General features: G+C 42.2%; 1 protein-coding gene across 1 annotated transcript; it reads right to left on the bottom strand.

Annotated features, from left to right (window-relative positions):
* Positions 1-118: 118 nt before the first annotated feature.
* Positions 119-7,147, bottom strand: LOC133957176 (RING finger protein 223). Its single transcript, XM_062392637.1, has 2 exons — positions 6,933-7,147; positions 119-1,726 (listed from the first exon to the last, which is right to left on the bottom strand). The coding sequence occupies exon 2, from the start codon at positions 1,673-1,675 to the stop codon at positions 950-952; it is 726 nt and encodes a 241-aa protein (XP_062248621.1). The 5' UTR covers positions 1,676-1,726; positions 6,933-7,147; the 3' UTR covers positions 119-949.
* Positions 7,148-12,699: the final 5,552 nt, after the last annotated feature.

Raw genomic sequence — 12,699 nt, 5'->3', positions numbered from 1 at the left:
GAATCAGATTGGGATGGTTTTACTATTTTACAACCTTACCAAGAAAACATTCCCTCAGACTGATTAAACCACCTTGTGATGCTGCCGTAAAATGTAGCTTTTAAGAAAACAAATTAAATTCCAAATCAAGTGATATCTTTATTCATTCTGAGGCTGCGTGTACAAACAGGATCTGAGTTGCTACCTCACATTTGTTTTATTATAGTTCTGTAAACAAAGATATCTTCATCAGAAACACACAAATCATTTGTACAGTATAAACTTTTCAGTTGGCACAATTGAATCATATCTATTCTGTATTGCAACGGACACTTTTCTATTAATTACAAAAACGAAATGTCATCCTTCAGCCAAGGACATTTTAAACGTCACAGTTGGGCTTGTGTGAAATGGTGAAGATCGACCCACCTGAGCTCTTTGTTGTGTGATCCTTGAAGGATGATGACAAAAACAGTGGAAAATTCCTTTTGTCTCATTTCAAGCTACAGGTGTCGGCTATAGTGCAAATGTTTAGACTGTTTGCTTCACGGGCCTGTATGAACAGTCTCATGTAGAACAAGTGATGAATAGAGAATGATCAATTCAATATTTGTATAGTTAAAGCAGCTTTGTGGACATTTGTGTATGTGATTATGATTTTCACCTTTACAATAATTACAATGATCCAGATAATATTTGATATAATGTCCAGAGTCGGCCCAATGTCTGTCCAGGTGTCTTTTTTTAAACTGCCACCGGGGTTCACTAAAGTCTGACATTTAAAAAGCCTTTACATTGTGGCTTTAACATCGGTGGTTCAGTGTTGTCAGTTGTGTGTCACAATCATCAAGTGCGCTTTTCAAAATCTATTTGAAGTTATGCAGCAAAACCTCAGTGTCAGATATTTAAAATAAAAATCTCATATACAATATAATGCAGTTCAAACGAAGTCCAGCGAGTGTCCAGAGGGTTACTCTGTCAGACCAGGTTGTCTGGAAATTAGGCCGGAAAAAGACGTGGTTGGAGTGACGGTGGGCCTTGAGCTGTGTATACAGCGCAAGTGCCCAGTGGTGAACACACACTGCAGAGGCCACAGCACGATGACGATGAGCAGCACGATGAGCGCGATGAAGAGCATCAGCCTCTTCCAGTCTGTCAGGCGGCCCAGCAGGCCACCACTGGGGGGCGGTGTCATGACCGGTATGCCGGCCGTCTTAGTGGCCCCAATGTCAATGCAGACGCAGAGGGCCGTGGGACTTTCGGGGGCGCCCACGCTGGTGCTGTGCCGTGAGCTTTTGTAGCATAGCTTCCCCCCCTCCAGCCACACCGGCTTCGCCTGCTGCTGGTGGTTGGGCAGCTTGCAAAGGACCTCGCGGCTGGTGGCCAAGGCGGGGGGCCCCTCCTCGGAGAGTGCGGTGGGGTGGCGACAGAAGGGACAGGAGAGGTGTTTGTTGTCACTGTTGCTGCCCCTGTTGCTGTCGAGCTCGGCCTGAGACACGGCCATGAGGCGGGAGAGGCACTCCAGGCAGAAGGTGTGGGTGCACTCCAGCAGCTTGGGCGTCTTGAAGACATTGTCGTAGGTGTTGTAGCAGATGGAGCACTCGGGCTGGTTCGCGACCGACACCCTCTGCTGCAGCTCTCTGCCCGTGTCCTGGGGGTTGCCCTGCACAGTCCAGATCTGCGGATTGCGGTCCATTCTCAGCAGCCTTCCCTCTCCTCTGTCTAGTCTCGGGTGGACTACGCGGTTCTGGATGAAGACAATAAAATGAAATATGGATCTTAGTTTTCATATTTCACGTGATGTCATGGGAACAAGTGTAAGCAAGTGCAGAAAGACAACAACAATCCCAACAAGTAACTAGATTGCAGTCAATCAGTAAATTCATCGGGCCCAACTGAATTTTGACCTTTGAGCTGGATCTACCGTCACAACACACACATTATATCACAGAGGTAGCAGAATTCAGTCAATGAGTAATTTATGTGGGTGTGACGAAAAAGTTGTGTTTACGAAAGAAGCAAAATAATTCAAAACTCAGTGAGATGATCCGCTGGCACAGGAATGACAAAACGTAGAATGCAATGTTTACCTCCAGCATTTCTCTTTTTTTGGATAAATTGTACTGATGGGACTCGAGCCCTGAACAAGAACAACAGCAGACAAACTATACTTGAGAAAATGTATTCCTCTTAAATTATCAAAATTATTTCCCTCCACTGACCGATAGTTTCGAGATGTAATACCTGACCAGGGACTCAGTGTCCCAGTCATGAACATGTCTTTGAACACCTTCACTGAGGGTCCCAGTCACTGCACAGTGGATTATCTGATTCTCCCACTGAGCCCAGTAATAATTACCCAGTCGCTGTGCCGCATGGTGACGGTTTAGGTTTTCTGCTGGGCCAAGTCTTGGGCACAGAGTCTGTGAGAGCAGACTTGATGGTCCTCAGGTGTATACAATGTTTTTCTTTTTAAAGGCTGTTTTTGCATATTTGCTGCTCCCTGGGCTTTAAAGGGTTTATTTTTAGAACACAGATTCTGCAATATGTAACCAAAGATTAAACAAACTTTACTCTAGAAAAAGTGCAGGCCAGAGTTCTATCTTGCTATTTTCAGCTATTTTGCATAACCCTTTTCTCCATTACATGTCCTTTTGTTCTTTTTTTCCATATGAACGATGTCTGAATGTGTGTGAAAGAGCTGCAGGCTAAACAGTGACTAAATGGCAGGAATCAACAGCACAGCTGATCCGTAGAGCCGCTGACAATGAGCAGATTGACCCCTGACACCATGTAAATGTGACCGACTGTCAAATCAATACAGTGCAACATGAAACACACAACGTGTAACACAGACTTTGTGGTTTCGGGTCCGGTCACACGTTCGCAAATGTTTCAGTGGTGAAACTTTGTATTCTCAGGCAGAACTGAAGTTAACATTGGTGAACTTTGACCCACGTCTGTGCCCTAAGTCTGATACATATCTTGATCCATGTTGTTACGGAGTTTACATCCAACAGCTGCTGTTTACATGAATTCACCACTTCAACTCAGATTTTTCATTTTCGCTGGACATTTAGCATCTAATGGTATAGTGGCCTCACACCAAGAAGGCTCCCTGCTCGGGTCCCAGAAGCTAATAAACAGGTTTTGGATCACTATGGATCACCATAGACCAGGCTTTGGATCACCCGGGATCATCATAGACCAGGTTTTGGATCCCTGTTGATCACCATAGACCTGGTTCTGGATCCATGCGGATCACCATAGACCAGGTTCTGGATCACTGTGGATCACCATAGACCTGGTTTTGGATCCATGCAGATCACTGTAGACCAGGTTTCGGATCACTGTGGATCACCATAGACCTGGTTTTGGATCCTTGTTGATCACCATAGACCAGGTTTTGGATCCTTGTGGATCACCATAGGCCAGGTTTTGGATCCTTGTGGATCACCATAGACCAGGTTTTGGATCCTTGTGGATCACAATAGGCCAGGTTTTGGATCTTTGTGGATCACCATAGGCCAGGTTTTGGATCACTGTGGATCACCATAGACCTGGTTTTGGATCCATGCGGATCACCATAGACCAGGTTTTGGATCCCTGTGGATCACCATAGACCAGGTTTTGGATCACTGTGGATCACCATAGACCAGGTTTTGGATCCTTGTGGATCACAATAGGCCAGGTTTTGGATCCCTGTGAGTCACCAAAGACCATTTTTGGATCCCTGTGGATCACCATAGACCAGGTTTTGGATCCTTGCGGATCACCATAGACCAGGTTTTGGATCACTGTGGATCACCATAGACCAGGTTTTGGATCCCTGTTGATCACCATAGACCTGCTTTTGGATCCATGCGGATCACCATAGACCAGGTTTTGGATCCCTGTGGGTCTCATTGTTTCAGGATGATGAGATCATTACGTGGTATTAACCCTGATGCTGGTGTTGTGGGTCGGGTATTAAGGGCACTAATGTGAAGAGGACTGTTTGCGTCTGTGTGTCAGGGATGAAGGATGGCTGGAGCACAGGTGTTCTCCTCGCCGTGCCCTCTGGGCCGGTCCTCCCCCAGTGCTCCCGTCCACACAAAGTCACTGCTTGTTCTCTCCTTAATCGTTCCATCTGCTCTTGAAATTCCTCCACCTCCATCTCTCTCTCTCTCTCTCACTCGCGTCCTTGTCTTATCAGTTTAAAGAAACCCCACCCACAGATGCTGACTCAGTTTCCACACTGATATCGGACAAGGACGCGTGACAAACCTTGTGTTTTTATTTACTCCCCCTCACCAAACCCTATAACCAAACAAAACACCTGTGCAATTCAAGGAAATCCATTAAACGTTCAAATATTTGCAGTTACAGTTGCTTCTCGATCTCAAATGAGGCTGCTGGTTTGTGCCGACAGCAGTTTTAAGAACTGAGTCAACAAATAGAAGCCGAATAAAGAGGTGATAACTTTGGAATAAAGCCCGAGGAGACAGCCTGTGACAGATATCTCAGCTCAAACCAAGTCGTTTGTATATGATTAGACAGGAGCGAACCTCAGCCGGGGAGGGAGCAGCTTGGCCTTTTGTTCTCTGCTGAGATGTTATTATCATTTGACTCGCGGGACGTTTGCAGTATCAGGTACGGTGAGTGCTCATTCATCACACCCATAATTAGGTTAATCAGTAAATGTGGACAAGGTCTTTACGAGGAGAAGGTTTTTCTAATGCCTCGGGCGGTTTTCCTGTCGTGCAGGAGCCAAGTACCCAGAAGCTGAACAGCTCGATGTCTAAACTCCTACTGGTCTCATTTACAAACGCAAAAGAATATGATTCTTACATGGTGAGCTGACCCTCTGGCAGAGTTTAACATTCACGATTGATGACTGCACTGAGAACAAGTTGATAAATGGGTGAAAATATGTTACTTAGTTTTCAGAAAATGAAGAAAATTAGAGTCTAGACGACAGTTTTTGGGAGTTGTAGTGATACTAGTTGTGTAAACAGAATCTAGTTTCAGACTGGATTTAGGCTACACCACTATATAACTACTTTTTGTGTTTTCAAACTATTAAATAATCTCTGTCCACCCAAGCGTTTTGGCTCCATATCAGATTTAATTCCCATCCATTACCAACACACCTGATATATCACATGACCACTCATGTATACTTGGTGTCGCAGAATGATAAAACAACAGCTGCTACACTGAAAGTCAGTCGTGTCCTTGTAAAATGCAGAGTTTAGCTGCACAACAGCTGTTAGACAACATGCTCAGCCGTGCTTGTGATTGATTATCAATGTTGTTCTGCACTGGTTGCCCAGGCTGATGATGTTATTTTGCTTCCAGAAGCAAGTCATGTGACAGGAGCCTGACGAATCAGCAAAGGTTACATTGTGAACCTAAGACCCAATCAGAAAGCGGTTTCTGGTCTTTACGTCAGTTACCAAACAGCTCAGTTTCTGCCCATCCAGACTAAATGGCTGTCCGTGAGTCTTCATACTCAAATGAGACGTTTTCTAGCGGATCTCCAATGTGGAGTAATAATGTGGATGTGGTCATACTTAAAGTGAGAGAATACAACATATCCTTTCTTTTACAAATGAAAAGTTGAGGTCATGCTGCTACAGCCTTATTTATTGCTCAGACGCAATAAATAGATTTTTTCAAACTAGTGCGATTGTAACATTAGGCCAGTCAAAATAATACAGAGTCACTTTGGAGTGAATGAAAGTTCAACTGACTGTTTCAACGAGATTTTTCAACGGGAAGCGTAAAGCTCACATATTCAGAAGAAATGTCCAGAGTCCATGTGTCGGAAATAAAATCAATAAGGCTTCGGGTCCAATCTGAGCTCACGTGTACATCACACTCAAATATTAACTGAGACTAGGTCGTGGATAAACCCAAAATAACTGCAGCTTCAAACGTGAGATCTTATCTTATCTTACAGTGGGCTGCTTTGCTTGTGGTGTATCTTTATGGTCCCCCGTCTCTATCAGCACGTTTTCCCTCACCTGTCCCACTGACCCATTAGTATACAGATCACAGTTTGTCGGTCACGACAAACTCGTTTGCTAGTCAAATTGGATTCAGTTTTTTTCTTCCTCCCCAGCCCCAAATGAAACACTACACTTTTTCTTTTGTCAGCAACCTTTTGTGCGTCGGGCTCAGCCCTGTGTATCTTCATCTGTATGTTTGGCTCAAACCGTCATCCACAATGTTGCCCTTCCTGTTCTCAGAGAGAGAGAGAGAGAGGAACAGGAGGGGTGAGCGTGGTGGTGGGTTACAGGCAGTTAAACTGAACTGAACCTGAACGTGTACAGATAGTGTGTGTCAATACAGCAGACAATGGAGGAAACTGTAGACGCTTGCAGACTCCTGGGGGAATACAGAGAGAAGCTGCAGAGGGAAACGTGACTGCAGAGCTGCTGACAACTCATGATTGAGCCTCATCCATCCGTCACAGCTTCACATTGAGTTCAGCGTCACACACAATGTGAAGAAAGTGGATGATGTTTCTCATAAGCTGGCTATTAAATTAAAACGACTTACAATTTAAAACTGTTCCATCTGTCACATATTCACAGGCTCTCTCTCACTGAGTGCAGTCTCTCACACAAGGCAAAGGAAATACATCATTCATCGGCGATTAGACTTTAAAAAGTCAGTTTACAGTCACAGTCTGCAGAAAATGCTGAACTGAAAAGGTCAGTTGTAGTCACATGTACCGGCTCTTTCACGCTGAGTTAACTTTCAAACACAAAGCAAAGAAAGAACCTCATTCATTAAATCCTGTTGTCTCTTATTAGTCGTTTTGTTTTTTGTTTAAGGGGAACTTTCACTTAAAAAAAGGTTATAAAAAAGGTTATATTCACAGTCTTCATTCACAGTGAACGATTCAATAAATTAAATAACATTAGCAGTATTCTAATAACAACAAGGATAAAGGTTAAGTTTACCTGCTGGGTGTCGGGGTGTCCTCGCTCTCTCTCTCTCTCTCTCTCTCTCTCTTTCTCTCTCTCTCTCTCTCTCTCTGGGCTCAGCTCTTTCACACTGCTCTCAAAAACACACGTTTTTTTTTTCTGAAGTCAAAGTGGACTTGTCTTGTGAGATCCTTCCTGTGGTCGGGCTGAGGTCCTCCTCTGTAGTGCTCTGAGCCGTGTGCTGCAGCCACAGGTGTGTGTTTGTGTAGGTGGGTGTGTGCTCAGGCTCTGGATCCTCCTCCCCTCCTTTCAGCGTCAGTTGGCTTGGTATCACCTGCTCTGTCAGCCCCCTCATCCCCCCCCCCCCCGCCTTTTTAGCACTTTATGTAAATTAGTTTAAACAGTTTCCTGGCCTTGAGGTGGTGTCTGGCGGGCAAGGAGGAGGAGGAGAAGGAGAAGGCGGAGGAGGTGGTGGTGGTGGTTGGGGGGAAGAGGGAGAGCAATACACATTCTTGCCTGCTCTCCACCACTCCCTACTGTCTCCCTGTGTGTTGATATCTTCTTCTCCTCCTCACCTCTTTCTCTCTTTCTGTCTCCTCACAAAAGAACACACACATAATGCAAATATCCCTGAACCTCCAGCCCACTGGACAAACACATGGAGTGTAACAGATCCTGCAGGTGACGGCTCATGTCACATCTGTGCTCTGAAGGTTGCATCTTTTTTTTTTGCTGCCCCCAAGAATGACAAAAAATAAACTTGTTTAAACACACAGTTTTAGCACCTTCGTGCTGGACACATAAACTACAACATTGTCATCATTTCATCAGCCAGTGTGCTTAAGCAACATGATACATGTAAGGGTTCATTTCCATAACGTCAGTGATAAGGTAACAGGATGTGATACAGGACTACATTCCCACTGGAACCTTCTATGTGAATAACCTCTTAACCTTACAGGCATACAGTGTTGCTACCCAGTGTGTTAGGAAAGGTAGGTAAGTAGGTAGGTACATAGATAGGTTGGTAAGTAGGTTAGTAAATAGATAGGTAGGCATAGGTAGATACGTTGTTTGGATATCTAGATGCTGAAAACACAGATACAGGGCAAGAAAAGCACTTAAGAATTAAAGAGGTAATTAAAGGTTGTGCAAATAGTCAATAAGTTATCAGTAATAAATACTAAAATACTAAACTATATTTTATAAAAGTGATGAAGACGTCACCGAAACCCAAACAAATTGTGCATGTCCAGGAAAGGAACTTTCTTTAATGATTCTAGTTTGTTATGAAAACCTTCCCAGCCACACGCTGCACCAGACTACATGTCATGATGTCATGTTTGGTCTCATGAGAGAAACTCCTCAGAGAGATTGATTCAAAAGGAATGTTTTCCTTATGTCCGTGCTCTTTCAATATTTAATCCAGGAAATAAACGAATGCAAGGATGTTTTTTGTTATTCTCATTTTTTCCATTACTCATTTTATTTTATGGCAATGACCAAGCGGTATTGGCCAATAACAATAGCAATCTTCTGCGATAGTAGCTGCCTAACTGACTTGGTTATTTAGTAACCCAAACTCAAATACAGTCATATCGTATAAGCAATGTCATTGAGGGACACATAGGCTGTGAGCAATTGGAGGAAGGAGAAGGGACACAATCAAGAGCCATTTTATTTCCTTGCCGGGAATCCATGGACCTGGGTTCATAATAAACACATCAAAGACCAAGTGGCGAGATGGAGGGTTGGGTGAGGGTGGTGATTGACACACGTGAGCAGGGAAGGTCTGTGCCAAGGCAAGGCTATAAAATAACACTATGTTGACCATCTCTCTACTCTGTTGCTGAGTCACCAAGTCGCCAATGGCAGAACCCGTGCTCTGTGCATTTTTCCAGGTAAAACAAACAAATATGGGGCATCTAGTAAGGATGGGCAGTAGGCTGTGTACACGCCAGCTGGATGATACTGGGTTTGTGTTTATCGTAGAGTAATGGCCTATCTTCTATCTACCTTCTCTAATATTAGATTTTGTGATTTTTTTTTTTTGTAATATTTCTATTTTTTGCCTTTATGTGATAATCACCTGTGAAGAGGCAGATGGAAACATGGATAGAGAGACGTGGTATATGACTGGAGCAAAGGTCAATAAATATACATAAAGTGTTAAAAGGTATACTTAAAGTGTTAAGAGTATTTGCTGAGTGTAGCCTACTACGCTTTACTTACATACACATCTAAGTCTCATTTTACAACGAATCCATGATAATCTGATGTCTATATGGAACACCGATAATCTGAACACATCAGGACAAATGCTATTTGCTGTTATATTGATGTTAATGTTTATTAATCACAGTTTGTAGAGTTTGAGTTTCATGAGCGGTGTGACTCTAGGATTTGGTGGGTTTGTCACTTTTTGACCAGCTTGACAAATCTCAACAACTTTTACCAGTATCATGATGGACTGACAATAAGTTATAATGACTCCACTGACCTACAACTTCACATCTAGTTCAACCTGTAGGTCAGAGTTTTTACTTATCTTGTGTATAATTCAAACATCTACTTGATGGACTGCAACACAACCTTGACATTGTCGCTTCCCAGACTGAATCCTTGTGACTTTGATGATCCTTTGATGATTTTCCCTCGGTGCTAGCACTACTAGGAGGAAAAGAGAGCGTTACAATCAAGTCAAGCCGAACTATGATGGTGAGCATGGTAAACATCATCGACATACCTGCCGAGCATCATTATGAGAATACGATTAAAATGAACATGTAAGCAGGCTGATTTTGAAGCTTTACTAGGATCACTTCTGGCTGCAGTGGAGAGTTAATAAGGGTTAACTTTACATTTTACACATCCTTTTCCTTTGGTCTGTATCCAACCTGTAAGAATGAAAACATTTTTTAGTCAGTCAAACTTGTGCTACTACGCTTTCACTTTAATTCATGTTATTTGTGCTGCTCGGATTTCCCCCAATAATTCCCCTGAGGGCAAATTTCATACTTTTAGACATTTTTTAACTTTTTTGCATTTACAAATGAAAAATGTAGTTTTTCAGTCTTTATGATCCTGTGATTTGACTACAATGCTACAATCAGGGGCAATTTAAGAGCTCAGTGTCTTGCCAAAGGGCCGCCAGGGATCAAACCAGCACCCAGAAGGTCAATGGTCAGTGGACAGCACGTTCCATATGTCCTGAACCTGAACCTGCATCTATTTGCAAAAGCATAGTCTAATATTTTTTTTTAATTTGTATTATTTATTTAAAACCCACAACAGTGGTGATGTTTTCACCACTGTCTGTTTATTGGTTTGTTTGTTTGTAAGCAAGATTACATGAACACTACTTGATGGATATCCATGATATAGTAATTTCATGTATCTATCTAAACTTGGGGGAAGGATGTGGTACGTGTCAGGAAGTCCTCATTTCACTAAATGATATTGTTCATATTTATCTTCACTTAAAGATGTATCTATTTATGTACATGTAGGTTTAAACAATGAACAAGTGACATAGAGTATCCTCATACTCTGACTCAGTGGTCAGATACTGGAGGATACAGTGATAATGCATAAAACACTAAAGTGATGAGGAAACCAGACACCTCAGGGTGCTTCTCCACCTGTCCACACCACACCACCTGCTTCTCCACACCCCAGCAGCAGCAGCAGTCTTACATTTGATTTCCCAACATGAGAGGGAAAAAGGTATGAGTCAGTGCGAAACATAGATGAATGGATGAATGCATTCCTGGATAAAACACTTCCTGTCTGCTTCCACTCTAAGTTTAGTTGTGAGAAACCACATAAATGTGATGGGTCAGATGTACATGTGTGTCAGTAGGACAACCAGAAGGAAGGACGTGTTGAGGTAAAAGGTGTATTCTTTGATTAAGTATAAAGAGGCTACTCAATCGATTTCCATGACACTCTGCGGAGGGTTGGAACATCACACAAGAAAGAACCCATTCAATTTGGAAGCAGGTCTGGCTAAATGGATCCAGAGGTTTTTCTTCACCTTAGCACATGGTGAGATATAGGGAGTTAGCGTTGATTATGGTTTGCCCTCTCCAAGTGCCCCTGGAGTTATGAATAGCGGGTTTTGCACCAATGTAATTGTAATCTGACATTTTCTAGGTTATATTTTTAATATATCTTGTTTTATAATATATTTTTTTGTGACTTTATTAAATGGAGCCACACTTGCGAGCTACGTCAGGCGGTCAACTCAAGCTGCGCTGCTCTAATCATGTGACATGCCTCACTCTCCATAATCCTCTATGTGACACACCCTCCCGTCCATTTAGGCTGCAACCCAGATAGCATTCAGATGAGGGCCATTTGTGGCCTGCACAAAATGGAGGAGAGCTGTGATGGAAATTCATCTTGACCGGAGTTGCTTTTGAGTCTTTATAATAATAAGCACTGCAGAGTTTACACAACAAGCACGGGTGCTCAAAATGGAAAAACTGACTGCAAGTTCACAGAAGCTTATACAAACAGGCGTTTCACAAGACATGATATGGAAAAAAAAAAGAGGACATGAAAGACATTAGATCATCCTCTGACTTATCTGCTGTGTCCTTCCGTCCCCGGTACCAGTTAGAAGAAAAAACTCACCCTACCGTCCCTGATACCACTTCAAAGAAAAACATCACCAAATAAGGGTTCCATCCTGTCAGGTAGACAATGTCACAGCAGTGAGACCCTTAGTAAGGGGATTTCCAATACCTTAGACACTGGTCAGTGATAATTTCCAATACACTGCCTCATTTGATCATCAATAAAAAAAAGATCACTAACGAAAAATAATCAAGAAACCTCATAATCAACATAAGTAACAAACAAAATCGAGAGGAAAATCGTAGAGTCTGCAATCCTACATACAGAGTCACTGGCGATGAGACCACAATAGGTAGCCACTGCTGTTTTGGTGGAAGAAAAAAAGTCCTTTTCCTTAATTGAGCAAGCATTTCAAAATGAAAATGGAAGAAAATCAGGTCAAACAAAAATCATCATCACATTAACCATTAACAAAACGTGACATACTGTATTGATTGGCAAAATAAACTGATATTAAAATGTAATAAAACGTTAAAAATCAACATATAGTATATTTTAGGTTGAAAATATATCCAGTAAAACCTTTCAGTCAAAAATTCAAGCCAGGAAGTAAAATTGATTAATCAATCAATCATCATTTGTATAGCCCATATTCACAAATCACAATTTGTCCCATAGGCCTTTAACATGGTTTGACATCTTCTGCCCTTACCCCTCATAAAGCGTAAGGAAGAAAACTACTAAAAAAAAACCTAAGTAGAAACCTTAGAGAGAGCCACATGTCAGGGATTCCTCACCCAGGACGGACAGAAGTGGTATGTATATATTATTAAGTATGTACAAACTTCATAAAGCAATTTACATCAACCTTAAAAATTCACATAGCTTCAAATTAAGGCATCAGAAAATATGAAGTTGAAAGGATAATTGCAGTAGCTGTTTTTGTCTAGTGAAATCACTAAGAAACACATAAGCAAGCTGGAGGGAGAAAATAACATAAAAATGAAAATGAAAATAAAAAATAAAAAAAATTGAGTATCGTCATCAGAATCATCTGTGCTGTCAGTATCCAGGTAGGGAGGGATGGGGAATAAGTTACAGATCAAGGGGACGTGAATCACTTTTCTTATGTCTAGTAAATTTGCATGTGCTGGACGGGTCTGAGAGAACACTGTAAGAAAAGAGCAGTTTGTTGGATCGTCAGAAGCTTTTCTAGTAGTGT

The sequence above is a fragment of the Platichthys flesus genome, chromosome 7 (assembly GCF_949316205.1).
Source record: "Platichthys flesus chromosome 7, fPlaFle2.1, whole genome shotgun sequence".
In the NCBI taxonomy this organism is placed as follows: Eukaryota; Metazoa; Chordata; class Actinopteri; order Pleuronectiformes; family Pleuronectidae; genus Platichthys; species Platichthys flesus.
This window is presented reverse-complemented; position numbering and strand designations above follow the sequence as displayed.